General features: G+C 40.2%; 1 protein-coding gene across 3 annotated transcripts; it reads right to left on the bottom strand.

Annotated features, from left to right (window-relative positions):
• Nucleotides 1-1,080: 1,080 nt before the first annotated feature.
• On the bottom strand, nucleotides 1,081-17,343 carry LOC113950615 (phospholipid scramblase family member 5-like). Of its 3 annotated transcripts, XM_027650594.1 has the most exons (10): nucleotides 17,242-17,335; nucleotides 14,071-14,147; nucleotides 13,115-13,333; nucleotides 9,672-9,823; nucleotides 5,188-5,230; nucleotides 4,109-4,329; nucleotides 2,987-3,148; nucleotides 2,247-2,408; nucleotides 1,289-1,371; nucleotides 1,081-1,206 (listed from the first exon to the last, which is right to left on the bottom strand). In XM_027650594.1, the coding sequence occupies exons 3-9, from the start codon at nucleotides 13,125-13,127 to the stop codon at nucleotides 1,333-1,335; spliced, it is 792 nt and encodes a 263-aa protein (XP_027506395.1). In that variant the 5' UTR covers nucleotides 13,128-13,333; nucleotides 14,071-14,147; nucleotides 17,242-17,335; the 3' UTR covers nucleotides 1,081-1,206; nucleotides 1,289-1,332. The 3 variants fall into 3 exon arrangements, with proteins under 3 accessions (XP_027506395.1, XP_027506394.1, XP_027506396.1); XM_027650593.1 differs by having other exon boundaries at nucleotides 1,081-1,371; XM_027650595.1 differs by lacking the exon at nucleotides 14,071-14,147 and having other exon boundaries at nucleotides 1,081-1,371; nucleotides 17,242-17,343.
• Between the last annotated feature and the right edge of the window lie 9,799 nt (nucleotides 17,344-27,142).

Below are 27,142 nucleotides of genomic sequence, written 5' to 3'. Positions count from 1 at the left end.
CTGGTTCACACTGAAAAAAAAAAAAAAATCCAGCATTTCCAGTGATTTGTAAAATGTTCCCCTTAGAAACTTGACTGGTGACTTTGTTGGGTTTACCACCAATATTGTAGGGTACTGGACTGCTTCTTGAAGGACCCGCTGGAGTTTTTGGGAGGCATTAGCAAGTTCATAGAGCAAATATTTTGCAACAAAAAAAAAATTCTGTTTATGTCTTCCATATATATCACGGATTTTTCAACAAATGAACTTGTATTAGTAAAAACCTGTTAGTGGGAATGTTTGGGAACAGTATGAAGTGTTACTGCAGGGATGAACAACCGTTGAACTATAAAAAGCTCCTTTTGCACAGCCCTGTCACAGAAAATACCTGAGCTTGCCAAAGGAAAAGAATAATTCTGTTCTAGGATGGCCTCAGGCAAGTCTGAATGAAAAATTATCAACCACCAGATATTATAAAGAAGAACAAACCTTTTAAGGAAAACCTTGAGTGGATGGCAGCAAGAATCCTTAACACTGGATAGTTCAAAGTGAAGTGCTCTGTGTGCCTCTAGCATCTCTCAAATCTCATACATGGCCTGCCTTCAGTGGAAATAAAGAAAGCCCAGATTTTCTGAATAGAGCTAACATTCTCAAGTCTAGTGCTGGAAGCCTAATTTCTGGCTGCCACTCATCAAAACAATCTTTGTCATAAAACTAATTTACTTGCCAACATAACTTCCCTCCTTTCAACACCCTGGAACAGGTAACATCTTGAACTTCCCATCGCGTGATGTCCTTATATTTGTTACTTTCAATATCAGTTTGCTACTATTAATTAAATAAAATATCAGAAAATTACTTCTAAAATTATAAAGAAGCAACACCCCCAGAACACACCCTGGTTAGTAACTGGTACCAGCACTTGCAAAACATCAAAGGCTTCTCTAAACACAGACTTTCATCAATGATGCTGCAAGCCTTCATCTAACCTTTCATGATTTTCCATGCAGGAACATCAAAAGAGAAAGAAGAGAATAGCACTGTTCCAAAGCAACAGTGCTCTGTGTGAAAAGTATGTGTTTAGCTACAACACACATAAAGTGTAAGTGGCAAATTATTATTTACATGAGACATATTTTAATAAACATCATCATTAGCTCCCTATCTTTTCCTATAAGGAACAAGGATTTTTGCAGTTCAAAATCACGTCCAAAGCTCAAGTGATTTCTGGAAGAAAATGAAAAAGAATTAGAAAGTATCTAATGTATAAGTCTTCAAAGCAAGACGATCAATTTATGTTCATTTTTACCTGCTGAAACACATTCTGCATATTTCATTGTTTCTGTCATCTTGTTATAATCCATCCAAAGAGTTTTCAAAGAACATTAGGTCCTACAAATAAACAAACTGTGAATTAGAGATGGAAGGCATAAAAATGAACAATTACTATCAAAAGTCTTACTTGTAGGCATTTGTTACACAAAGTAATTAGATTAGGCAATCACTTTCTATCACTGCCACTGAGCAATAGGAGTTTTGGAGGGGACAATTCAATAACCCTAACTGTCAGTTCTATCCTAACAAAAGCAAAATTTCTGAATTGTAGCAATTTTAAAGCAAACACTTTTCAGTGAGTAATTTAAATAGGTTTTTATTTTATATTTTCTGTAAGTATCACAGATGATTGTGAAACCACTGCATGTTAATATTGACACAATTGTGTTGGCAGAAGAGGTACACAACAAATATCAATTTATAATTCTAGAAAATGGGCATCTTAACTTCATCTTTACCCTTAACACTGAGTATTCTTCTCATAAAATTCTTATCTTACAATTATCTTCACAAGGGAATTTTTGTAGGAATTTTTATATGACCCAAAGATCTTACATGCAACATTCAACAGAACTATTGAATTGGTTTGAAATTACCATTAGAAACAACATAACTTTTTTTCGTTCATACACTTGTTCAAAATCAGTAAGGGGCTTGAGGGGGTTTTGTAGGTTTGATATGTTGAGATTTGATCCTGCCATATAAAATATGTGTAATACTATTTAAACTATTTAAGAAACAAAAAATTAAGAAACCTAAAAAGCAAAAGCAGACATAAAAATTAAAATGTTTTCAATTAATTTATCTTTCATGGATTGGGTTTGGCTTTCCACTGCACTTACACCTTTGTAGGATCACAGCCAGTACCAATGGACCCTCTGGCCCCAGTCTGCACACCTCTATAGGTCTGCCTTTTCACAGTGCATACTTACAATGAGGAAACAAGCACCAATCATTACTGCCTTCATTCTCACATCAAGATCTACAGGGACCTGGATCCCAAAGTTGGCAGTGTTGGTAAAGACATTGTTTACAAATCCAGACCAGTACTTGGAAATTTTGCCAATTGGTGTCATCTCATTGAGAGCTTTTACCTGCACAAATAAAAAATAGGAACAGACACAAATGTAAATAAATCAAGCACACACTGATGACATCTCCACAGAATTAATGAATGTGCCCTGACATGCAGAGTATGCTATAGTTGTCAGGTTCCTCTTTTATTCTTATTGCCGAGATGTTCTATTAGTGTCAAATTTGCCTTTAGGAGTGGCACACAAGAAAGGGTCTCAAATTTGGAAATCAGCATCTTTAGAACTGACAGAAAAGTGGAGGAAAGCAATTGTGAAAGTTTACACTTTTGTTCCTCTTTCACAGTGTTGGCTTTTCCCTGCCTCGTGTTCCCGATATGCTCCTCGTCACATTGATGTGGATCCCTGTCCCCTCAGGGGACAGATATGTTCTCAATTACATAGCCATCTGCATGCTTCTCACAGTATACTGAAATTTCAGACAGTACCCACTGGAGTCTTCTGATTTGGGTAATGAGTTGATAAACCCAGAAGTTCCTTTATGGTTCTCAACTAAGGCAAAGCACTTTGTTCACTCTCACCTGAGAAATTTATTCAAAACAGTAAAACTTTTAAATTCTTAACACTCATAAGAAACATACCTCAAAGTCAACATCTTCAAAACAGCCACAGGTTGCATATGGGCCAATTATTTTTAGTACATCTTCTTTACTTTGGTTCTGTATAGTAAACTTTGGCAGAAAAGGGTCCCAATTCTGTACAACATACCCAGCTGTTGTACCTGGTGGGGACTGAACTTCTAACTAGCAAACAAAAGAAAAAAAACAGTGAAATGTTTCAAACTAATTTTATATTAGTATATTTTTCCATGATAGTGTACAGTTTATATAATGCCAAAACACTTATTTATTGCATACAGCAGTATATAAATTTACCAAACAGTGAATTGGATATTGGAAAAGTCTAATGGTGTTTTTAAATATAGTGGAAAATATGAAGCTCAAAAGCTCCACCAGAAGTGATTGAACATCTTATACGTAAGACTTTACAAAAGCCATACACTGTGAAAAGATTTTGTTATTGTAATCAGTGAGTATCCTATAAGCTTTTTTTAAGTAGCTGTGCTACCAAGGGATATTTTTTTTTTAAATCCTGGTGAAGGGCTGAGAAGGTAAGTGTAATGTAAAACACTTTCATAAAACAAGAAAGAAGTCAAAAATATGGAAGCCAAGTAAAAAATATCTGATACTCTACGGTATCTCCATTTTTCACTCCAAGCAGCTCACTTCCATTTTCTGCAATTTCCCAGAGATGTGTGGCCTGGAAGAGGCAGAGTCACAGACCAAAGCATCAGCCTCCTCAGGAGGCTGCTTCCCAGTCATACCCACACACACCCATGGCCTCCAAGGATTTTCTATCCATCACCCTCCTGGACCACCGTGGGTGATCTCCATCTGTGGCACAGCAAGCAGTATTTTGGGGTGTGATGTGAATGGAGAGACATCTGTATCATCACAAACAGAAGCTTTAAGTGGGATGCAAGGAAAGCAAGGTTCCGTGAAAGGGAGGAGGTGCACTGGGAACGTAGCTCATAGAAGGGCCTCGTTTATCAACAGCACTTCTAAAGGAAGGCCTCCAATCCCCCAGGATGAGAAGTGGCTGTGAATTCCTTCCTGCCACCCTCGCAGAACTGCAGGAGGCTTCATTAATGCTGAGCACATACAGCAGGACGCTGGAACAAAAAGCATCTAGGATTCCCTCACCTCCTGCAGGAAGCAGGGGAACCAGCAGCTGTTGCATCTCAAGGGTCTGATCACTCTAATCACTTCTCGGCCCATGTTATCCGCGATCCTTATGGTGAACGACCTTATAGGTGAACACAGGTTACGGTCAAAGCAATCATTTTCTTCTATTGCAAAGTAAACTCTTTGTCCCAAATGGTTTTTTATCTCATATTTGCTGGAGGTCTCTGTGCCAAGTATGGCTAATAAAGCAAAACAAGTAGAACATTAACTTAGTATACTGTTAGTCATTACCTTAGTATAATGTTAGTCTATACATATATGGGTATATATTCTAAAGATACAGATTTTTTTAAACAGATTGTTAAAAAAGTGTTTTGAAATAATGACACAAAGAAAATACACAATTATAAAGAAATAATAATGTATTTTGTCTGTATTTTGAAGAAATTAGTTCAAAGACTTTGATTTGCTGTACGCTAAAGTACATATCATAAAACAGAATTTATATCCTGAGTTTTGGTTTAGGCTTTTTCTTATTTTATCATCCATGAAAAGTAATACTATGAGGCTGTCCCACCTCAGTGACTAAGCTTTCACCCAGTGGGTCATTCAAGAATCAGATTAAAATCATTTTGAATGGGAGAAATACATTTTACTTGTAGAACTTAATACTTGTTCAGGACTTTGAAATTCTGAGAAACCATGTAATTAGAAAATCTTATGCTTCACTTTGTGTCTTCTGATCTTCATTTCTCTATTTGCTTTGTTCCTCATAGCACATTAATTATTGTTAAAGACAATAAATTTTTCCATGGACTGGAATGATGGTCAAACTTTAATAACACTGAGAGGGAAGTGTCTGAGGGAGAGAATTTAGGACTGTTGTACAGACTACTCCCTGTAATCCTTCTCTTCTCAGTGGTTTGCTGCAGAACAGGCATACAATAAAGTGAGCCTTTCCCACACTCATTACAGCCTGACACAAGGGCACTGAGAGGCTTCACAGTGACTTCAGTGAGGAGGGGCAAGACTTGGGAAGCCTTTTGGAGACACCTGTACAGCAGCATTGTTAAAGAATGACAAGGATTGCACCATACCTTCCAGAAGCTCCACTTGCTGATGAATAATTATCCGGTCCAGCTGTTTAAAAAAAATAAACAAGATGGTGGGTCTTGGATAGGTCTGAGGCTGCCAGTGGTCACCTGTCTATTTTTACTGCTCCTCTCCCTGTTACTAGGATTTCTTTCCTTCCAGAGGTGCACAGGCTGGGTGCCTGAGGGCTGTCTCAATCACACTTTAGAACTGTCTCTGAAATGACAGCTGAAGAATGTGACATTGGGTGCTGTGGCCATGTAATTCACCCACACATTTGAAGAAAAATAATCTTCCTGGGGGAATAAGGAAGGCAACAGCAATAGAAAGCTGTGTGTGAGGAGCAGGATCCACCTTTTGCTCCTGTTCCTCCTCCTTGGCAGAGGGGAAGCCCCTTACCCCAAAAGCTGAGGTTGGTGCTGGGCACCACGGCAGTGCAGGAAGGAACAAGTCTGGATTCAAGCTTAAAATGTGCTGTGAACACATCCCAAAGGGCCTTGCTGGAGCAGCCCAGCAGGGCAATCAGGGGATGCCAACAATGGCACACAAGAGCTTTAGTGCTCTAATCTCAGGCACAGGAGCTCTGCATCCTAAATCTGGCAAATGGTCATGCCAGGGTGCCAGAATGAGCAAAACAGGAGCTCCACAAAGAAACCTTAGCTGGCTGAAATTTTCTTACCCCATGAGCTGGTTACAAATGCAGGAGAAAAATAGCTTGCCATGATACCCAGCTTTGCTGTGCTTAGCGCCCCTCTGATATTATTCTTCTTTAGAGAACAGTTGTTGGTATTATAAAACCAGCAAGACTTAATTTCAGTCTACCTTTCAGTTTTATGTGACTTTAATGCCTGTTTTATGTGACAGTATATTTAGGCTTTACCAGTCTTTTCCGTAAATTCCTGATGGGCAAACGCTTGGCACAGGGTCTTGCCATTACTCACAGCTGCAGACAGAAAGCACACAGCAACCTTCTGAGACCAGCATGTCACAGCCCTCCAGTGCCTGTATATTTTACAATTGATAAATCTTGCCTGGTACGTATTCAAACTGTTGCAGCCATTTGTCACTTCTAGTCATCTCCTGCAGCTAGTTCAGGCTGCAAAGAAAAGCTGGTAAAAAAAGGAACTTCTTTATCCCTTTCATTAATCTCTGAAATGTGCATGCCAGTAATTGAAATAATAAAAAATATTTAGATTTAAAAATATTCTTCCAAGAATCTTTGCTCTTTGTTTAGGTTTCATGAGAGATGTGAACTCTTGGAGCTCACAGGAAGGGCTCTGCTGATGAAAATAGAACAAACAAGTTAAAGATATTAGGGCTATTTTAATATTTTAGTATTGATTTTAATATGGATTTCTTTTCCCCACGTAGACTTTCACAGGGAAAAGAAAATTAATGAGCCTGAACTGTTAAAAGCTTTGAGTGATTTTGGTCTGTGTATTGGTTTATTGTGTCCAATGTATAAACAATGTTGAGACAACACAGCAGTACCACTTGTTAGCCTTGTTTTCCCTTTCACTGGTTTCTGCAAGACAGCTATTCTGATGCATTTTTATTGAGGCACTTGTGGATTAAAGGAATTCTGCACTTGCATTTGAAAGCATCCAAAGCCCTTTGGTTTACAAGGGTCTGCTCCTCTCGAGCTCAGATATGTTACAATTCCTTACACACAGCTAATTCTCAGTATTCAGTTCTGTGGGCATTACATTTACATCTGATCAGTCTAACCAAGCCTAAACTAAGAAGTTTTTTACAAAATTGGTTAAGCCTGAATGGTGGCACAACATGAGGCTGAGCTAGTCAGAAAATTTTTCTCTAACATCTCTCTTGTCTATTCCTGCTGTGGGAAGAGGTTCCCTTGATTTTTATGATAGATACTGAACAATTTTTCAAGTTATGGCTGTGATCTGGAAGATGATAATGAGGTTTGGGTAACATTTTGCTTAGAAATTATTTTAAATAGTGTCACTTTTGTGATAGTTATAGAAAGATGGTATCTGTTTGCTGAGGCAGAAGCAGTTTTTTGCCCTTCTCTGGTGCACCTTAAACAGCTGATTGAATTGCTCCTTTACCTGAACTCCCTATCTGCAGAGTGAAATATTGCTGTCAGGCCTTAAAGTATAGGACAGATATTTTCCTTTCCTCTCATTCAACACTGTGTGCTGTGTCCTTGAGTTGCTATTTAGAATAAGATTGTAGGGATCCCTCTGAGATTCAGTAAATCTGCATCCTTGTTTCAGAGTCAAACATATCATGCTCTTATTAAGAAATATATTCAGCTTTTTCAAATCTATCTAGCTATCTTCCCCACTCAGGCTTGAGATAATCCCAGAATGTCCTTTCTATTTGATATCCTGTATTTATTCACAACCACTTTCTATATAATATTTCTTCCAGTAATATAATTCTATAAATTAAATGTGTCTCTTTCCCAAAAGTTGTTTACTCTTCTAGGTACTTAGTCATGGTTCCCTCTCTGGTAATGTTTTTTTAGTCTAAAAGATGAAACAACTGAAGTCTTTTTTTAAAACAGGTTCTCTATTCCCCATGCCCTTCCAGTAGCACCTGTCTGTGCCTGTTTCAGTTTGGACCCACCTTTCCCCAATACACACAGCACCAGAAGGATGCACAGTCTTCTAGTGGCAAAAAAAAAATCCCAATTCTGCTAGAAACATCTTCATTGGAGAATTTCATTACGTGAAAATCTCTGAGTCCATCAGGATAAATCCCAAGTGATTATGCTGGCAGCTGTGAATCCCACATTCATTCTGCAGGCAGCCCTCTCCCTGCTGGTGGGATCTCCTTTATGCTCCAATCTATCCTATATGAGCCTGTTTCATTAGTCACACAGACAGTATGACTTCAGCATCACACACCAAAATGTTCTGTGATGCACAGAAACTTGAGCTGTGGGTATATGCTGACAATCAGCATGGCACACATGCTTCCCACTTCTCAGACTGCAGAGAAAATTAAGAATACTTAGCAGCACAGGCATATGGTTATGGGGCCAAGAGCAAGCATGAATGAGGTCTTCAATTCCAGTTACAGTTCTAAAAGCAACTTGCTTTTTTGTCTTTATATCAGATGTGAAGTTTCTATAAAACGGAGCAATAGTATTTGCTTGCCCACATTGCCTAGGTAAATCTGAGGTGTAATTCATGTTCGTACAGGAGCCTGGATATGTAACCTGCCAAGTATTTACTATCAAAATCACTTTTAGACTAAAAAATGTAGCTTCCACAGTCTGTAAGCAAATGCTTGTGTAATTGACAACACATATCATTTTGTGCTTGGGCACCTTGAAATGAAAGTCATAACTCCACATGAAAGACTGTTTTTGAAGGGTCTCCAGTTTCATTAGCTACCTAGGTAACTTAGCTCCAAATATAAAATAGATTCAATTTCTGCTTCTGTACAAAACTACCAGAAATGTGTGCCTAAGATATAGACCTTGAGTGAAGTAAACATTTCCCATCATCACCAAAATGTAAACACAGCAGAGATGTGGGTATCAGAATTATGACCTGACTATACTAGGGGCCTGATTCTGTCCCTGCCCATACCAGGCAGGGAGTATGACACCTTATACAGCATATATGAGAGTGGCAGAATCCAGCCACGTATGAAATGTAGACTGGAGTCAGTGTCAAAGTGACACCAGGGAGTGACTTTCCTGGTAAAAAATTTCAGGAAGATATGAAACTTTTGCACCGGAGCTGCAGATCATCACAGCTGTGAGCTCCCAGACCTGAGAGGTTTCACAGAGTGAGAGGAACAGCCACACACTTAGCAGTAGGATGGAGAACAATTAAGCATTCCCTCTCCTTCCCTCCTTGTGGCCTACTTGTCTGCTCCCATTTCCAAGCATTTCCCTCTCTCAGGCATTAGCACTTTCCTCCCCCTCAACCCCACAAAGGGTGGGTGCAGGTTTGTAGCCACCCAGACTTACGCTCAACTAACTCGTCTCCTTGGGAGCTTGCCTCCTGAGGAGAGCAAGCCTCTAACCTGCAGAGGCAGAAGGAACTTGCTCAGAAGACTCTGATGTTCCTCAAAGAATGAGATATAAGGAGGTGACAGCTCCTTCACACACTGCCTGCTTTAGTCTTTTTGAGGCCAGCTGGAGTTTAACAGCCATTTCCCTGAGGGTGAGCTCTTAAGGAGCTGGAAGGAAACTGGGGGAACAATGAGACTCGTAATACTATGACCTAGAAAATGTCCTAGAAGGAAGAAAACAATGGTTTTGGTGCAAGGAGAGCTGCATGCATAACAAATTAATATCTACAAAAATGAATGACAGCAATGAAGAAAGAAAGAGCTTGTTATTCCTACACTCCTTATTTCACAGTAATATCAAACAAAGAAAAAGCCTCTACATCTCCACCTACCCCTCCCCAAAGGAAAAAACCCAAACCACCTCATCCCCCAAGGTATCAAAGCAGCATACGAGGAAAACATAAAATTTCTAACATTTGGAAAGATTCAGGACCTGGTTCAGGTACTCTAGACCAGGTGGCAAGTTATGAGTGTGTGATGTTTGCTTCCAGAGACTTGTAGGTTCAACAGGCTTATTCTGTTCAGGAATGTCAGAAGAACCAGGGAGGTAATCCTTAAAGATGGGGTTGGTTTGTCCCCGAGGTTCTACATGAAAAAAAAGGAAAAAAAAACCAGAAATTAACAGGGCCAAAGAGCAGGTAGCTTCTTGGATCAAACCTGGAACAATAACATCACATTTTGCATGTGACTCTATCCATACTTTAGTTCAGATCAGGAATCAGGACCCAAAACAAATTTCCTGATGGTCCCACACTTCAAGCGTTCTGATTCACTTCATAAAGCAGCCTTAGAATATGCAAAGTGGAATCACTGCAGAGGAAGCTAAACCAGGAGATGTGGTCTTGGAGAGCACCTGATCTGCTCAGACAGCTGGTGAGCAGAGAGCCTGTGTGACAAGGCTGGAGCTGGTCTGGACTCACACACAGGGTGGCCACAAGCTCCTCGGCACAGGTCACCCAGCACTGCTCCCTGTGAGCTGCCCTGTGTGCCAGTGTACACTGAGCTGCTGAGGGCTGGTCCTCACCAAAATGCTCTCTAGCATTTTGAGGGCACGCATATTTTCTCTTAATTAGAGACAACTTTTCCAGGGATCTCAGATTCCCCAAGTGGAATGTTACAATGGTGGTAACAAAATCTACACAGCCTCTTACAGTGTATTACTCGTTACTATCTTAATGAAAAGATCAGATACGGTTATGTTGTGTTTTCTGGTTTGCTATCACAAACACCTTTAGGACACAGTGATGGTTACCTTGGCCAGTCCTGTGAAGGTAATGAGGGCATTTACTGTTACAGGCACCTGTCTGCCCACACCCTGTGCTCAGGCACCATCTCCCACAACACTGTGATCACCTTAGTCATTTGACTGCCAACAAACTCCTACTGGTTTTGTTAGGCACATCTTTCCTCAGCCTTCAGCAACACTGGCTCTACCAGAACAAGAAAAAGCAAGTTGCATCTACCATTACCAAATCTGCAGATGCCACCAAGCTGGAGGGGAGTGTAAATCTGCTGGAGGGTAAGAGGGCTCTGCAGAGGGACCTGGACAAGATGGATAGATGGGCTGAATCCAGCAGTATGGGGTTCAACAAAGTCATGTGCTGGGGCCTGCACTTTGGCCCCAACAACTCCCCAGTGCTACAGGCTGGGGACAGAGTGGCTGGACAGAGATCAGGCAGAAAAGGACCTGGGGGCTCTGATTGACAGGAAGCTGAACTTGACCCAGCAGTGTGCCCAGGTGGCCAAGAAGGCCAATGGCATCCTGGCCTGTGTCAGGAACAGTGTGGCCAGCAGGACCAGGGAAGTGATTCTTCCCCTGCACTCAGCAATGGTGAAGCCACCCCAAGTCCTGTGTCCAGTTCTGGACCCCTCAATTTAGGAAGGATGCTGAGGTGCTGGAGCATGTCCAGAGAAGGGCAACAAGGCTGGTGAAGGGTCTGGAGCACAAGTCCTATGAGGAGTGGCTGAGGGAGCTGGAGGTGTTTAGCCTGAAGAGGGCTCAGGAGAGACCTCATCACTGTCTACAACTGCCTGAAAGGAGGTTGTAGGCAGGTGGGTGTCGGTCTCTTCTCCCAGGCAACTAGTGACAGGACAAGAGGACACAGTCTCAAGTTGCATCAGGGAAGTTTTAGGTTGGATATTAGGAAGAATTTCTTCACAGAAGGAGTGACTGGACATTAGAATGGGCTGTCCAGGGAGGTGGCAGAGTCACTTTCCCTGGGGATGTTTAGGAACAGACTGGATGTGGCACTAGGTGCCATGGTCTAGTTGACAAGGTGGTATTCGGTTGGAGTTGATCTCAGAGGTCTTTTCCAACCTAGCTGATTCTGTGAAGTTCTCCCCATATAAATGGCAAATCCTTGGATTTAGCTGAGCCTCTGTGATTCTGCAGTAAAGCAGTCCCCAAATCGATAATTTTTATCTCATGTGTGACAATACTTAGGCACGATGGGGTTTGAGGTCCAAAAGGAATTTTGGCTCCAAGTCTGAATCTCTCTTTTGCTGTTGTGGGTTTAAATGAGATCCTTTAGTATTATTTGAACTCACTGTGAAAGATTCATCATTTAATAATATTTTGATCTTAATTTGTCTTTGCAGCCACTGCTTTCTTTCAAAGCCTAAGACCACAGGAAGAAGTAACCCCTTTGAATTTGTAGCTGGTTTTTAAAAATGTATAACTGGGTAATAAATATTTTATATGCTCTTCTGCATCATTTTACCTCACAGGGTTCTGTTACTGCCGTAACTCTTGTTGTTACATGAAATGCCACGAAGTGGCCCAGTGTTAGTGTTATTCTTGAATAATAAAGAGAAAAAAAGACAACAAATTGCAGTTCTACCTGTCAAATTTTAAGCTATACAAAAATCAAACAGTAAATACATTAAATATTAATGACAATCTGAGCTACTCTGACACTTTGACTATTTTTACGGATGATTCCCATTTCATTTCTAATATAGAAAAACTTAAAAGTTACTGTATGATACAGCGAGTATTCTGTACAAACATAATTTATAGAGTTACATGTTCCTAAATGAGGTATATTATCAAATTTATTCATTCTAAACACTATATTTCACACCATTACTATTTCACTGCTTCTACTAACTGATACACATCAAAAATATGCAAAAACAGATCCCTCTTATATGGCTAAAGTGAAGCAAAATAAAAAAACCCACCTATATAGGTAGAGTACAACAAAAACTGCTTGCTGCTGTGTACCTTTAATGCTCTAAATGCAGAATGTCTTGAGTATTTTTGGAGCAAAAAAGAGGGGTAAAAATTTGACAAACGTAGATAGACATTGCTGAAACTCCCTAGGCCAATATCTGCCTCTGCACACCTGAGTACCCAACCAGCTGCTACTGAAAGTCAATACATGACAAAGACAAACCCAGATAGGAGTAATCTGATTAAATTCAGTTACTCTTCAGATATTATTTTCCATACATGGTTAGCAGGATTCTGGCCAGTTTTGAATATGAAAATCATTTGGTGATGTAGTATTTTCAAAGTGGAATAGGGAAGAAGTGTGCAAAAACAGGGGTACCCTTGGCTCAGTACCTACCCTTCCCATGCATTCTGTACTGACAGATTTAAGCACAAAGATACAAACACTAAATTTTATAACTGAATGCAGATGCTAATATTTTATAACATATTTTATTCAAATAACATCCTAGTATAGATTTTAGTCTCCTTAGGAGCCTCTTGGATGCTGAAAAATTAAAGGAAGGCAAAACAACTGTGCTTTGACTGATGTAGTTTTAGCCTGAAACACTCATTTCATCAGACTGCTGATTGCTGGAAACGTACAAGACTGTAGTTTTCTGTAAACATGATCTAAAAATACAGACTATAGATGCACTTACCTTGAGAGGCCATGAAGCTTCCTGAGTTACTTCTTCAAAGGAAGCCAGGTTAAAAGAAAAGGCTTTTCTTGTTGCAGCAAAGAAAAAAAGCGCACAGCATGCACAAAACTTCAGAAGGTGTCTGTCTACTTGATATCAGCTCACAAAGAACGGGAGATGTGTCGCCTTCCTCATGGTGCAGAGCGCTGCATTGTCTGAGCTGGACAACAGGGGGAGATGCTGCCAACGAATCGGGGGAACATTGATCCATTTCAAGGCATTTGCACCAACAGAAAGAGGGAAAAGAGCTTTGTGAGCACAAAGAGGCAAAACTTTAATGTACCCACTTGGTAACTGAACACAGCAGACCTAAAATTCTTCTTTGTTGTGTATGTGTTAATTCTAAGACTACAGAAAACGCATCTTTGTAATTCAATATTTATGTTTCCATTTCTTCAAACTATCCAGTAAAAACAAAGGAGTTAATGAACTTGTAAATGACCCATCCCTAGACGTCTTTAAAGCCAGGCTAGATGGAGCTCTGAGCCATCTGGTCTACTGAAAAGTATCCCTGTACATGGCAGAGGGTTTGGAACTAGATGATCTTTGAAGTCCCTTCCAACCCAGGCCGTTCTGTGATTCTACAATTTCCCTGTTGCTGACCCCAGTAAACATTCTCTGTGCACAAAGGAGGAAAAGCTGCCCTGGATTTCTCACTGTGTTCCATCAGCCAAGGGATGTCCTCCAATGGATGTCATGTCTAAACCCAGACCCAGAAAATTACCCGTACATTCCCTCATGCCCTCCCCCTCACATCCAGATATCCACACAGGGTTCTGCTTATCTGTGTGAGGTGTTCAAACTGGCTTTGGAGAATTAAAACAGTCTGTCAGTGCTTGCTACAGACAAGCACTATCCATACAAAAACATAGCACATGTAATTACATGGACGAGAAGGAAGAGTAACCTTGACTTACCTGCTCATATTTCTGCCTTGAGTGCCCAAGCCTCCATGGAGATCATCACGAGATCTGCACACAGAGGTGATGCATGGCTGCAAAAAAGGCAGAGCCGAAGCACAGAGCCCATCAGAGCAGAGTGAGGTGTTGGGGACCATTTTGTGTTCTCTCTGCTATTGCAAGTTCTACTGGTTTGAAATGGTCTGCCAGGAGCAAGGTTGAGCAAATTAAATTCCAGAGTCTACAGTTCAGGAAGATTCTAATTCCATGCAGGAAGAATATATAAAATCCATCCCCAAAAAACCTTCAAATTGTATGGAAGCTGATTTTTATAGACTATATTAGCAAATGCAAGAGCCTTGGGTCTACTTATGGATTTGGCTATGTGAAGTTTCCCAGGAGTTTATCATTGCCTGCTTGAGAAGTCTCTGGGTGCAGAGCCAAGTTCAGGCCAGCCAGCAGCCACACTGCTGTCCTCATCCTTGGAAACACCCAGAAAAGGCAGTCCACAGGCAAAAACTTTGGTGACTGAAAAACGGGCACTAAACAAATCCTTCTGGATTAGGAGGAAGTTTGACATCACTGGAAATAAAAAATAAGAATGACCTAAAGTTTTTGCTTCGTTTCTCCCTGCCAAAGATGTGCTTCTTTGGAGCAGAGGCTTTAACCTGAAGAGCAGGCACACAGCCTAAACAAAGAAGAAAGAGGAGAGGGAAAGCTCTGGATAATAGTAAACTTAACTTTGAAATGACAGATGAAAACTCAGATGATATGGCACTCATTTACCTTTAAAATTGAATAAAGACAAAATTAAAGGAAACAAAAAGGCCAACTAATTCTATCAATGCATAAAACTAGTGTAGTACATTAAGAAAGGTGCTTCAAATAGCCAAAGTACACAAAAAACATATGCTGAAAGAAGATGTTTCAAAAATTTAAAAAAGCATTTTTTGAGAAGCTCAAGCAGTTCATTTGCTGACCTAGAGGAACATACAGACACAGACTGTGCTGTACTGGTGCCTGTAACAGGGGATCAGCCCTGGTCTCTCCTGCAGCATTGGTGGGCTGTGGGACAGGACAGCCTGGATGTGTGGGGAGCTGCTGGAGCCCTGGCACAGGCTCTAGGCAAGAGCTACCATGGTAGCACAGGCAGGTTTCCCCACCTGCAGGAGCCAGGTTTCATTATCCTGCCACTCGTGAAATAAACATTTCCCCGAAATAGTTCTGCCTCAAAGAACTAATTTTCTGGCATTATTTACAAAATTGCAGTAAGTAGGTAAAAGAAATATATAAAACTTGGCTTTAAGTATATTTTATGGTTTTTTCATTTCTTTCACAAATTTCCATACCTTTTACAATGTCCCCTCTTAGCCTCTTCCTACTGTTTTATTCTGAAGCAATAATTTTAGTAGATTATATCAGTGGATTTCTGTAGGACTTGCAAACAATAGTCTTGCATTGGCATAGGTCCTTAGTAGTAAAACTTCATGTTTAATATTTATTTAATCAGAATTTTGGTGCCTTTGTTTTAATAAATATGTGCATATTGGTCAAAATTTGCTCCAGAAAAGATTAAAAGCAGTCTCACTACGACACGGGGAACAGAAGACTTTATCAAAAGACTTTATCCAGGCACAAAGGCAGCCATACTTTGGTGCTATTTAGACATGCACAAGAAAAACAAGAAATGAGGACAAGATTTGTGTAGTGCTATTTCTAACCAAATCTTAAGGACTTCAGGAAGCAGAGCAGCAGTATGCAAAGGAGAATTTCACCAAGACATCGAGCTCACTGTCCCTGCCCCTTGAAAAAGAGTCTGGGGAAGGATATCATTGCCTCTAGCATTTGGAGTCTGAACACTAAAACAGAGTATGTTGCCTTCCTCTCTGTGAATGTGCTGGATATCTGAAACACATTCACAGGTATTAAGGAAAAAAAAAAAAATAAAAGAAACTGAGTGTACATACATGTATTCCCTCTACCTGCACAATATTCTTGCTCCATCCCATGCTGTAAAGCTAATACAAATTGATGGGCAGATCCACTAAAATCAATGAGACTATTCAGATCAGGGCAGGTAGGGCTTGGCTGGAAGAGTTTATACATCTAGAACCTTCCTTTTTTCCTTAAAGAAAAATTACATTTTATCTTTTCTATAACTACCACTTCTACGAAAGCTCAGAGATCCATCCCTGCTGAGCTGGTGTACAAACACCACTGCAGTTAATGGCAATTACATAAAATACTGCAGCCTGTAGGATACCTATCCATGGACTAAGACATCATTGTCCCTAACACAGAACTAAACCGCAGACTTTCCTCCAGAAAGCATGTAGTAATAGTCAACCAGGTGGATCAAGAGAGCAAAAATGCCATATGGCTCAGCATAGGTGCTGTTTCTCTGGAGCCTACTCACTCTTCCATTTTCTTTTAGGCATCACAGCCAGAGTGTGGCAATGGTTTCACAAAATACACCTTCACAAGAGAAAAACAAGAGACAGCCAGAAATTTCAAAGTATTAGGAAAAGCTGTTTGATTTCTTGTCCTGCTCCCTGCTGCTCAGAAAACTGTTCCATGAGCCTGGTGCAAGACATTTGCCCTTGTACTCAGCAGGGTAAAGACAACACTCCCCTTTCCCCACTGTATCACATCATCTCCTTCAGGTGAGCAGAAACTGCCTCTGCCCTTGTCCCGATGGTCTCGACAAGTTCCGGTAAGAACTCAGCTCCTCCCCACCTGCCCTTACTGAGCTCCAAGCAGGCAAGTGTTAAGAGCACTTAACACTGTGCATCCATGGTTAAGAGCAGGGTCAGAGCAGCACACAGGCATCATGAAATGCACCCCAACCTCACCACGCAATGCATGAGCTTCCCTGCTGCTAAGAGGGGTCATTGCTAATCACTGTTTCCATTTTAAATTTCCTTTCCTCAAAATATCAGTGACCAGCATTAAAATGCACTGTTACTGTCAATTTTTTAATAGGAAATTATATAGCCTTTTTCTTCCCTTTTCTAGTCTTGCCTTTAGTACAGGGAGACATGCTGAGTGTGAGCATAATTATCAGACTGTGACCCTGTGCAATAACAAGCCCCAAGTTACATATTTTTACCCAGTACTTCTTTCTGCACTGGAGGGAGGGGAGGGGGGAATAATTTTCTTAAATCAGCTCCCATCTAGTACGGTTCTCACCTTGAACTTTGGTTTGTGAGGCGTCTTGCTTCAGCTGGTGTCTGCAAGAGCTCCTCCCCTCCAAGGACGTCTGCAATCATGTTGGAATTCCGCAGCCAGGTCCCCGGCACGGCAGCGCTGAGGGGCTGGATCGCAGCCAGTGCCCGCTGGCAGCGCACGGAGCAAACACGCTGCGGAACTGCCTTCCCTGCCTGCCTGTCGGCGGTGGGTTTATCAGGCACTGCCATTAGGTAGCTGTTCCACGAGGTGTCTGTTGTCCATGGATTAACAGAAAAATACAATCTTTAAAGCAACAACTCTTCACCAATCCGATCTTTATTTTGCGTGTAACTGAACTGGGAGAAATGGGATTAAAATAGCAATCTTGAAGAGATTGTGTAAGGAAAAATCAAGGAAGAAACCTTTTAAGCATTTATGTTTAGAAATGGTACATGGTACAGAATATGTATCAGAAATTGTAACGCTACCCCCCCCCAGAAAGTATTGATAGGGATGAGAAACTAAATATAGATGTCAGCAACATACAGCAATCAACTGGAAATTCATAAAGCAGCTTCCACACCAAATTTTGACACAGGACTTGGACATGGTTTTTGGGGGGTCAGGGGCTGATTATCTGTCTTGTTGGTGGTTTTTTTGTCGAGCAGGTGTTTGGTTTTGTCAAGTTTTTTTTGGAGAGGGGGGGCGCTGGATTTCTGTTTCATTGGGGTTTTTTTGTTTGAGGGTTTTAAAATCACCTGTAAAATCTTGTTCTTACGAAAATACAGCCTTTGAGGGGCTGTGGGCGCTGTTACTGAGCTCAGGCACATCCTGGTTTCCCAGCAGTTCTGAAACAGCTGCACGAAGCAATTTATCCAGAATACTGAGTTAAACCCCAGACCCAAATATTTCAATTTGAATCATATTAAGCATGTTTTAGATCAAAAGCAGAGGAAGTGTGGTCATCAAGAGGCTGATTTACATAAGCAGATCGTGTGCTTTGCAGATCATCAAGCAAAAAAATAAGGCCAGAAAGGAGCAGTATAGAAGACCTGATTGCATCTTTCATCAAAACCTGTACCAAAAACTCCTTGCTGGTCACGAGGAAATTTTGCAACTGGTCTTTCACCTCTGAGTGAATTTGCCCTTAACTCATGAACACTCTGAGGAAATCTTTTTACATCTATCCTGAAGATGAATCTATGCTGAAGATCTGTTCTGCTCTAGATAAAAATCCTTTAGTAGAAATTATGTCTGAGTGTCATAAAGAATAACTTTATAGCTCTCCAGCAAGAGCACGCTGGAGATACAAAGTTTACTTGATTTAACTGTGTATTGGAAGCAAAGAGATTTTATGCTTCTTTTCTGCTTACTTTAGTAAACTGACATTAATCTATTTGCAGAAGCTGAAATGAACTTATTATTTTTATTTTTGCTTGAAACCATCTGCCAAGTTCAACTGAAATTCACAAACCATCTGAACTTCTGTTTGCTGATTAAACACAGACTCAACAGTAACAAAACTGCATCTTGCCCTTCCTTATGTGGAACCAAATCCCTCTGAACACTATGCAGGCTGAAAGTAAAAAGAGGCATTCTTCCTGGGAAGTCATAAGCATGCACAAGACTAACCAAACTGCAACTGCCCAGCAGCCCCTAAAAACTAGATTTAGTGCTTGTCTCTAATTAAATTTTATCCATTTAAGCCTGTGATAAAATGGGATAAAGTACTCAATATACACTGGTATATTAATTAATAAGATTATTTCTATCTTCTAGTACACTGAATGACAGAAGTCTTGGACACAAATTGCAATTAACACTCTTGGTGATGATGCAGAACTTCTTTGCTGGCTTTGAAAATTCATCAAGTAAAATTAGAACGGTGCTTTACTGTAGAAGAAAAACTAGTATGTCTCTCATACCTCTCCTTTTCCCCTTCTTTACAATGAAACATATAAATTGGAAGAAAGTGTACTGGCAAATCAGAGTATCAGAAAACATTGAGGATATTTTAGGTGTTTTTTCTTGGGTAGAAGTGACTTACTTTGAAATCAACATTTGTATCAACTGTCACATCAACAGTGCGATCTCCTGTCAAGGCACCAGGTAAGATCTGGACAGCCCTAGCTCTGTCCACGTTAGCCAACAGCACGGCACAACAGCAGCAGACCTGGAGAAAGAGAAGACAGGCACCAAGGACTCCCCATGCTCGGTGGTTCTTTTGCTTTGGCTCTTGTGTGGCTCTGCAGTCGACCACCATTGGCAGGTTTTGGTGTGTGACTGGAGCACATCCTCCAACTTGGTCCCACCCAGCAAGAATCAGTCTACACACTCCAGAAAACACGATTCAAATCTACACTCAAGTACAGCAAGTCAAGATGACCAGGAGATTCCCTTAAAATACTCTGTACAAACTAAATTACTAACATGGACATACCCTGCTGACCACAGTATTTGCTGCCAGATAATACCTTCCATCCATGAAAGACATTTCATTTAAAGTGCAACACATTTTTGGCAGTCGTTATGATGTCTGTCCAATGGTTGAGCTTTGCTAGTTCCATATTTGTAAAATACAAGCCAATGTTACCAAGGTACTCTAGGAGCCTACTGGAGTGTCTGTTTACAAGGTAATACTGAGTAGTACAGACCCAGTGATCCAGAGGTGAACAGTTTTGTGCTCATTCAGAGCACATGAGGTGATGAGCCCTGAAACTACCATGACAGCTATAGCTATTCCAAGATTACTAGTTGATCTTCTCCACAGTTTCAGTAAGCCACTGTTCAATATTCTAATTCTAAATTCAAACTAAATAAAACATATTTCACTTTTTGAGGGAAGGAAAAAAAGAGAAGTGGATAAGACATCCAGAAGATTTAATGACATAATGGTAACTCTATTAGGACATGAAAATTAATTTCAGTTTCCCTGAGGTATCTTATTTTAATTAACAAATCCATGATCCTGCTCTATTAATTAGCATACTGAAAGAATAATAAGTTTTAGATGAGCTTCATTCTAATAAAGCTTTTCATCCCCTAAAAAAATAATAAAAGGAATTAAGAATCTTAATCCAATTTATTGTCTACATTTAGTACCAGTGTTTTGAAATTCTACCCAATAGTACAGCACAACTATTAGTCATTTCTTTTAATTTGAAAATATTTTGGTTTTGCACTCATTGTATTTAAGACATTCTACCTATTTGAAGGGGTGGCAGTAGCTCACTAAGAAAAGTAATTTTTGCAGGATTCCAGGTAATTTTATTTTTAATATTATTTTCTACTGATAACCAATAGGAATAACACATGGAATTTTTTTAAATACTTATCTAGTGCTGATTTTCCAAAAAACCCATACAGTAACAGTTATCCATCAGCATCTCAACTGGGTCAAATAAAATTCTAGGAACTTATCTGAGACACCAAGCTGCACTGCAGGTGCTTTGTGCCTCAGTTTCCCAGGACCATTCAGTGGTTGCAAAGTGGCCACTATACTACTGGTCCAATCTCACATTTTTATGGATATATTAATGCATTAGTCTGCTCAGAGCAGATCTGGAAACCTGATGATTTTTTTCCCAAGTTTGTTTTATGTTCCTGTCTTCCTGTATCACAGGCCACTTACTGGCAAAAAAATCACGGCAAATTTTTCCATTTGTTTTTGATTCCAAAAGCAACAACTTTGTACCTTAGACTCCAACAAAGCACTTCACAGGATTTCCTGTTATACAAAGTAAAAGAAGAGAAGAAAACCTCAGCAAATCACCAACGGCTTAGGTTAGCAAAAAAAGCTAAGTGACAAATTTCTGCATAGATGAAAATGGATAGATGCTCATAACTTCAGAACTGTTTGTCCTGTAAAGACAGGTTGCTTCTTTGACCTAGCACCATCTGTAAAACAAATGAGAGCAAAAGTGAACACTAGGAGGTTGCATGTGCACAATTTTTCTAATTAGTATCCCTTGACAGCATTTTGCTTATTTATTTCAAATTATCAGGTTGAATGTTTTCAATGCTTTACTGAAGAAAAAAAAGCCAAAACAGTTATTATGTTACAGAAAAACAATCAGCATTAATCAAATCTGTAGAAAGAGATGAACAATTTAAAAACATGGGTTGTAATGGAAAATGTCTGCCAGCTCCATCACTGCACAGGCTTCCATCAATCATGGAGACTGCAATGGCAGGAACTGCTCTATACCCATAACAAGATGCTCTTATAGTTTAAGCTGGTCCTGCTGTCTCCTCGTCTCAGCTCCCTTAGGTTTGATCAGCACTGTTGTATATCCCGTGGGATCCCTAAGTGACACCCTGGTGCTGCATTGCCTCTGATGTATGCAGGAAAACGACGGGTGTTCTCTGTAAGGATACTGAGAGCGTGGACAGTTCATTACCATAGACAACAACTTCTTGCAAGAATATCTAAATATTCATCTGTTTGCTTCTTTTTTTTATTTATTTCATTTCCTTTTCATCTCCATGTGGTCCATGAAGGAAGCCTAATTAACAAGTCCCTCTCATATCTTTGTTTTTTCCTCAGACACCTAATAGCAATCATTCTCTGTGTTTATTTCTAACCATTTATGTCCCGGGCATGTTAAAGAAGGATGTTTCTCAGCAAAATTATTAACATGCTATCACTTTATCATGTATCTTTAGGTTTTTTAACATGTTTGGTAGTTTACTCAAAAGAAATACAGAAGTTCAAAGAAACTTCCCCTCCCTCCCCCTACCAAGAAAATAGAGTGATTCTTTCACAGATTCATGGCTCTAATAATTTGTCTTCTGAGAAGAACCTTAATCATGGAAGACTGAGACCACGGAAGCAGTGAGCATTCTTATTTCATACTTTATGTTTCTTAATTAGTGTTTCAACATCTCAGGATTGATATTTTTGCTGTAGTGGGGATTGGCACAGATAGAACCACTGATTTAAAAAAAGAAAAGCTATTTTTCCTTAGTGGGAATACTAAATTAATGCGTAATAATAGACTTAAATAATAACATCTTAATTAGATTTCCAACTCTCATACTCATTGTGTATGAGGTAAAAATAAAGAACTTCAAGTTCCAGATTTATTCTAAAGAATGAGAAGTTAAAAGAAGAATCCCCATCCTGCTAAATACACACGCCATTTTCATGTGGCAATTATACTATTTTACTCTAATACTTACATTTTGAATACAGTAGACAGACAGGGAAAGACAGTGTACCAAAACCAGAACATGTAATTAATTATAGCAGCAAGAAATGAGAATAATCACATATTGGATGAAATTCTGCTCTCATTTACTCCAGCATAATAGTTTATGTGAATGTGTCCTCTTTTATACGTGTGTGTGTATGTATATATATATATATTTGTCCAAAGAACTATACATTTTATAGACTGCAGCAGTTGGTTAATGGTTACTAAATCTGACATTTACAGAGACATTAGGAAAGATGGTATTTATTTGCAATTTTATTTCCTTCATAGTGAAACATGGAATCCATACAGCTGTACAATGAAGATGATTAGAATTGCCAGAAATGAAGGCCTCCTGGGAAAAAAAAATATCAATAGCATAGTTTAACTACATGAACCATAATTGCATTATTAGCTCTGCTGTGCTCTACCACAGGAAAGCTAATGACATGATTCTGAAGAAGCTTTATAGATTATGGAAAACTATATAACCTCTTGCTTTCCCATTGACAACACAACTCATTTGAGATCCCTGCCATTAAGGGAAAGGAAACTGCCTCATTTTTCACAAACCTTGTGATTATGTCTTTTCATGGATTTTAAATATTAACTGTATATATGCCCATGGACCAGCAGCTGAAATAACAAATAACCAATTGTTCAACCTTAGCTGTGCCAAATTCAGCAGCGAATTGTATTTTCAATTTGAGTCGAATACATAAATAACTGTTGCAAAAGAAGCAAAGAAGAGGCACTCCCTGGTCCAGCTATGTACTGGCTATACCTGAGAGGTAGCAAGAGGGTCATTATCAAAAAGTGTCAGTGAAATGAAATGTCTGGGTTTTTTCAGAGTTCTAATTGTACTTACTGCTCAATCAGTCTGCCTACAGTTTACTAGCAGAATGCCAGTTTAAAAGCACAGGATCAAAATAATTTTCATTATGTTCTAATGATATGCAGTAGTTATTCCCAGTGAGTCATTGCCACTTTGTTCCTGTATTTTCTCCCCCATACCCCACCCCCAGGTTGCAAAACCACAGATATATGAAAACCATGATTATTTCAGTAGTTACTGAAATAGAAGAAATGCGTAATTGAGATTAATAAATCTCAAAACACAAAATTATCCAAGACACAATCCTAAAACATTGGGCCTGGGAAACACCTCCTCCATCACATTTCACAAATCAAACTTGCTCTTGGGCTCCTTGGAGACCTACAACAACCTATATAGACTTTTTTCTCACTTTGTATGTGCACTGATAGGCACTTGTGGGTCTCCCCTTATCGCTGCAAGTTCACCATCATACAAGGATTAGGAGTTTCTTTTTTCACTGGGAAGGTTTAAAAGTGAATTTGTGGGCTCTGTGGCAACTGAAAGAGAACCAGCCCTGGAGTATTTCCCAATTCACAGCTCAAAGTGGGCATTATTAATTTAAACCAGTTTAGGTGATGGATCCCTTCACTGCACTGCACTGAGCAGCTGTGGGTGGCACCTGCATGGTTCCTATGCATGGGCAGAGCAGGGCAGCCCGGCTGGGCACAGCCCTCACCCCACAGTGTTTGGTAAATGGGCAGGTTTGCTCCTGCTCTTGGGGCTAAGGTGGTGCTTCTGCCCTCACTGGCACCATAAAAGGACTGAGAGCATGAGACAGAAGGCTTGCCTTTGAGCTGGAGATGGGGCAGCGGGATAAAAACCGAGCAGTGATGGACCAGCAAAATCAACTGTAATTACTTACACATTATCTTCTGCGTAAGTTCCTACTGAGGCGACTCCCCAGTCTGCAAACCTGCCATCCCGTTCTGCCCACTGGGGCTCGAAAGGGCTGACTTACTGAAGGACCCACCAACACACTAAATGAAATCCTCTAACAAGGGAATTTCTAAACGGACATTCAGTTGAGATGTACACAAGATACACTGGCTGAGAGTCCAGAAGTTCCTGAAAAGCAATGCCGTATCCTGAGGAAACGTGCATGTTTCAGGTTTATAGTTTCCACTGTCAAATTCTGCTGGGTTTACCTATGTGCGGTAAGATGTTGCCATCAAGCGGCCGTTCCCTCAACTACAGAGAGCCTCCCCTGCGGGGCAGGCAGCCTGCCTCTACCCCTGCGATGACTTCCTACTCTGAGCTGCCTGGTGTGTACATGTAATAACTCAGTTGCTACTACATTACTCAAAACCACTTTTAATCCCAATTGCTTTGAATCTCCAAAAAGAAGGAGGAGATTTAAAGTATCTAAATTAGCAACATCTGACTTATTTATTAGTAAAGTCCAGTCAGACATATTTTCCTCTCTAGCAGAGGAGCATAACATAAAATTCTAATTCTAGAGAGGAGGTAGGTAGGGAAGCATTGCCCTTAAAGCTGTTGCACATACTCCCTTACAAACCATAGGGGGCATTATGTTACCATGGTTTGTTCTTCTCATTTATCAGTTTAAAATGATGCTCTGCTATTGTCATATTCATCAAGCTCTCAAAATCCCTGTCTTTGCACCAATGCAAGAAATAAAGACAGAAAACTATGTTATATACATCTTGCTGTTTCAAAAGTCCTTTTCAGTACATTCAAAACGTGGCATAGGCACCCTTTCTTATTACCTGCATTTAGATCCATTTACATGCTCTGAAATTCGCAGATTAATCTGTAAAGTGTCAAAAATCTGTTGCTAAGTGAGTGTACAAAGAAAGCAAGGGACTAACCTTCTGGAAGAGATGAGAAAAACCATACAATTTTAGAGTCCCGGGCTCTCCACAGCATAAGAGTATTTCCTTACTGTTTACTTGAAAAAAAATGCAACTGCAGGTGTGATGGGAGAGGGCAGGATGGCTCTGCTCTAGCTCTGGTCCACCTGTGCCTTCACACAGCACATCAGGCACCTGCAGGAGAACCTGTAATCTGGAGTATTCACCCAAATTGCTTTGGCATTGCCACTAGGTCTCAGCAAGTCTCTTGGGCCCCTGTGATGTGGCCTGTAAACACCCACACACAGCCAGCAAAGGCCCGGGGACTGGCAGCAGGGACTGTGCTCTGGGTGCCATCACTCGGGAGCCTCTGGGCAGAGTCACACGGTTGTTTCTACAACCACAGTGATTTAAAGCTCTGCTATCCCCATTCACCTCTCTTGTGGCTGTGTAACTGCAGACATGAGCACAGGTCTGTAAAATAGCAGTTTCCATAAACCTTTCCCAGTCTGTGCTCCAGTTTACTTGTACAGCTCCCAGTGCCTGGTGGCCATGGAGGGAGGATTAATGTGCTTATGCCTACAGGTACTCCGAAAGTCCAGTTTAATCATCTTTGCATGCTTTGTGCAGAAAGAGGGTTTGAGGGTCTTGTAAACAGCAGAATTTAAAGGCAATTTCAAAATTGGCTCACAATTTTTGCTTACGGGAATTATCTTTAAGGGAGTAAGAAGGAAGCCTTTCAAACAGAAAAGTCACTGTGATTTAGCCCAAATTTAGGTTTAAAAAAGCAGGCATGAAGTAGAAGTCTTGGTGAATCTAAACTTACTTTAAACTTTAGTCTAACAGGTAAAGGCTGATTGAAGAACAGATCCTCATCTTAAGTTTCCCTTGGTTAAGAAAAAGAAAAGGGGGGCAGATTTTGTAGCTTGCTTTAATAACAAATATTTAGACCACTTCAGAATAAATGCTAACTTCTGAGGGTGAGATTTGATACTCTCTATGGCATCAAGATTACCTCCCTAGTTCCTTGATCAAATAAAGACTTGTCAAAACAAAATACAGGAGAAACAGACAAAATTTAAAGTATTAGATTGTAAAATGGCAACTGAGACTTGGGTTTTGCAAGAGAAAAGAATGAAGTATCAGCTATTTTTATTAAGAATTCTTAGGAAATGTCAAGCTTTTAGTATTCATAAACTCACTGCTTATTACTGTCATCCTGAGAAGAGGAAAAGGAGACTATAATGAGAAAGGCAGAAACATTTTGTGGTAAAATTTGTTTTTCTGAACCACTTCAAGGAACAAACTAACAATTTGCTACTAAGATGGTTCTCCCACCTGAGAACTGCAGTCTATGTTTAATTTTGAAAAAACTGATGTTACTTCATACAATCCAGTTTCTCTCACATTCCTTTCAGTACAGAGATTCCTCAGTGCAGAAAGGATGTATTGATACTTCTTGGTCTCACATCACACTTCAGCCACTCAGTGCTGGTAAAAAGCTTCTGCCAAAGAGAATAAAGCCAGCTGCATCCTTCTAACAGCAAACAGTGCCTGATATCTCTGACAGAAATAAGGTGTGAGCGCTTACTGAAAGCAATCCCCATGGGTTTTGCTATCTCACAATACAAAACATTAACACAGTACTCAACAAAAGCAGCAGAAGACAACCTGTACTATGGGAAGAGTGCCAGCCTCAGGAGCACCAGCAAAGTGCTGGTTGTACTGCATGAAGACGTAAGTGATCGAACCAAGGGGAGAGTTCAGTGCTCTTGGCACCTACAAAAACATTACCAAGAGAAAGAAAGGGAGTTGGGGCCATCTAACTGCATAATATTAGAAGAATACTTGCATAATTACAGAGCGACAGTGACAGCTGCTTACGATGTCCACGATCACACGCTGCAGGTGGTAATTTATCCATAGGTTTCCCATTCAGCTGGATGGAAAGCGGCAGGGGGTGGCCCCTTGGCATCCCACATAATGGCAGACACTTAAAGCAACTACCATGCACTAGGCCCCCATTTTAATTTTGGGAA

This window comes from Corapipo altera, unplaced genomic scaffold (genome assembly GCF_003945725.1).
Source record: "Corapipo altera isolate COAL_440 unplaced genomic scaffold, ASM394572v1 54, whole genome shotgun sequence".
NCBI classification, from domain to species: Eukaryota; Metazoa; Chordata; class Aves; order Passeriformes; family Pipridae; genus Corapipo; species Corapipo altera.
This window is presented reverse-complemented; position numbering and strand designations above follow the sequence as displayed.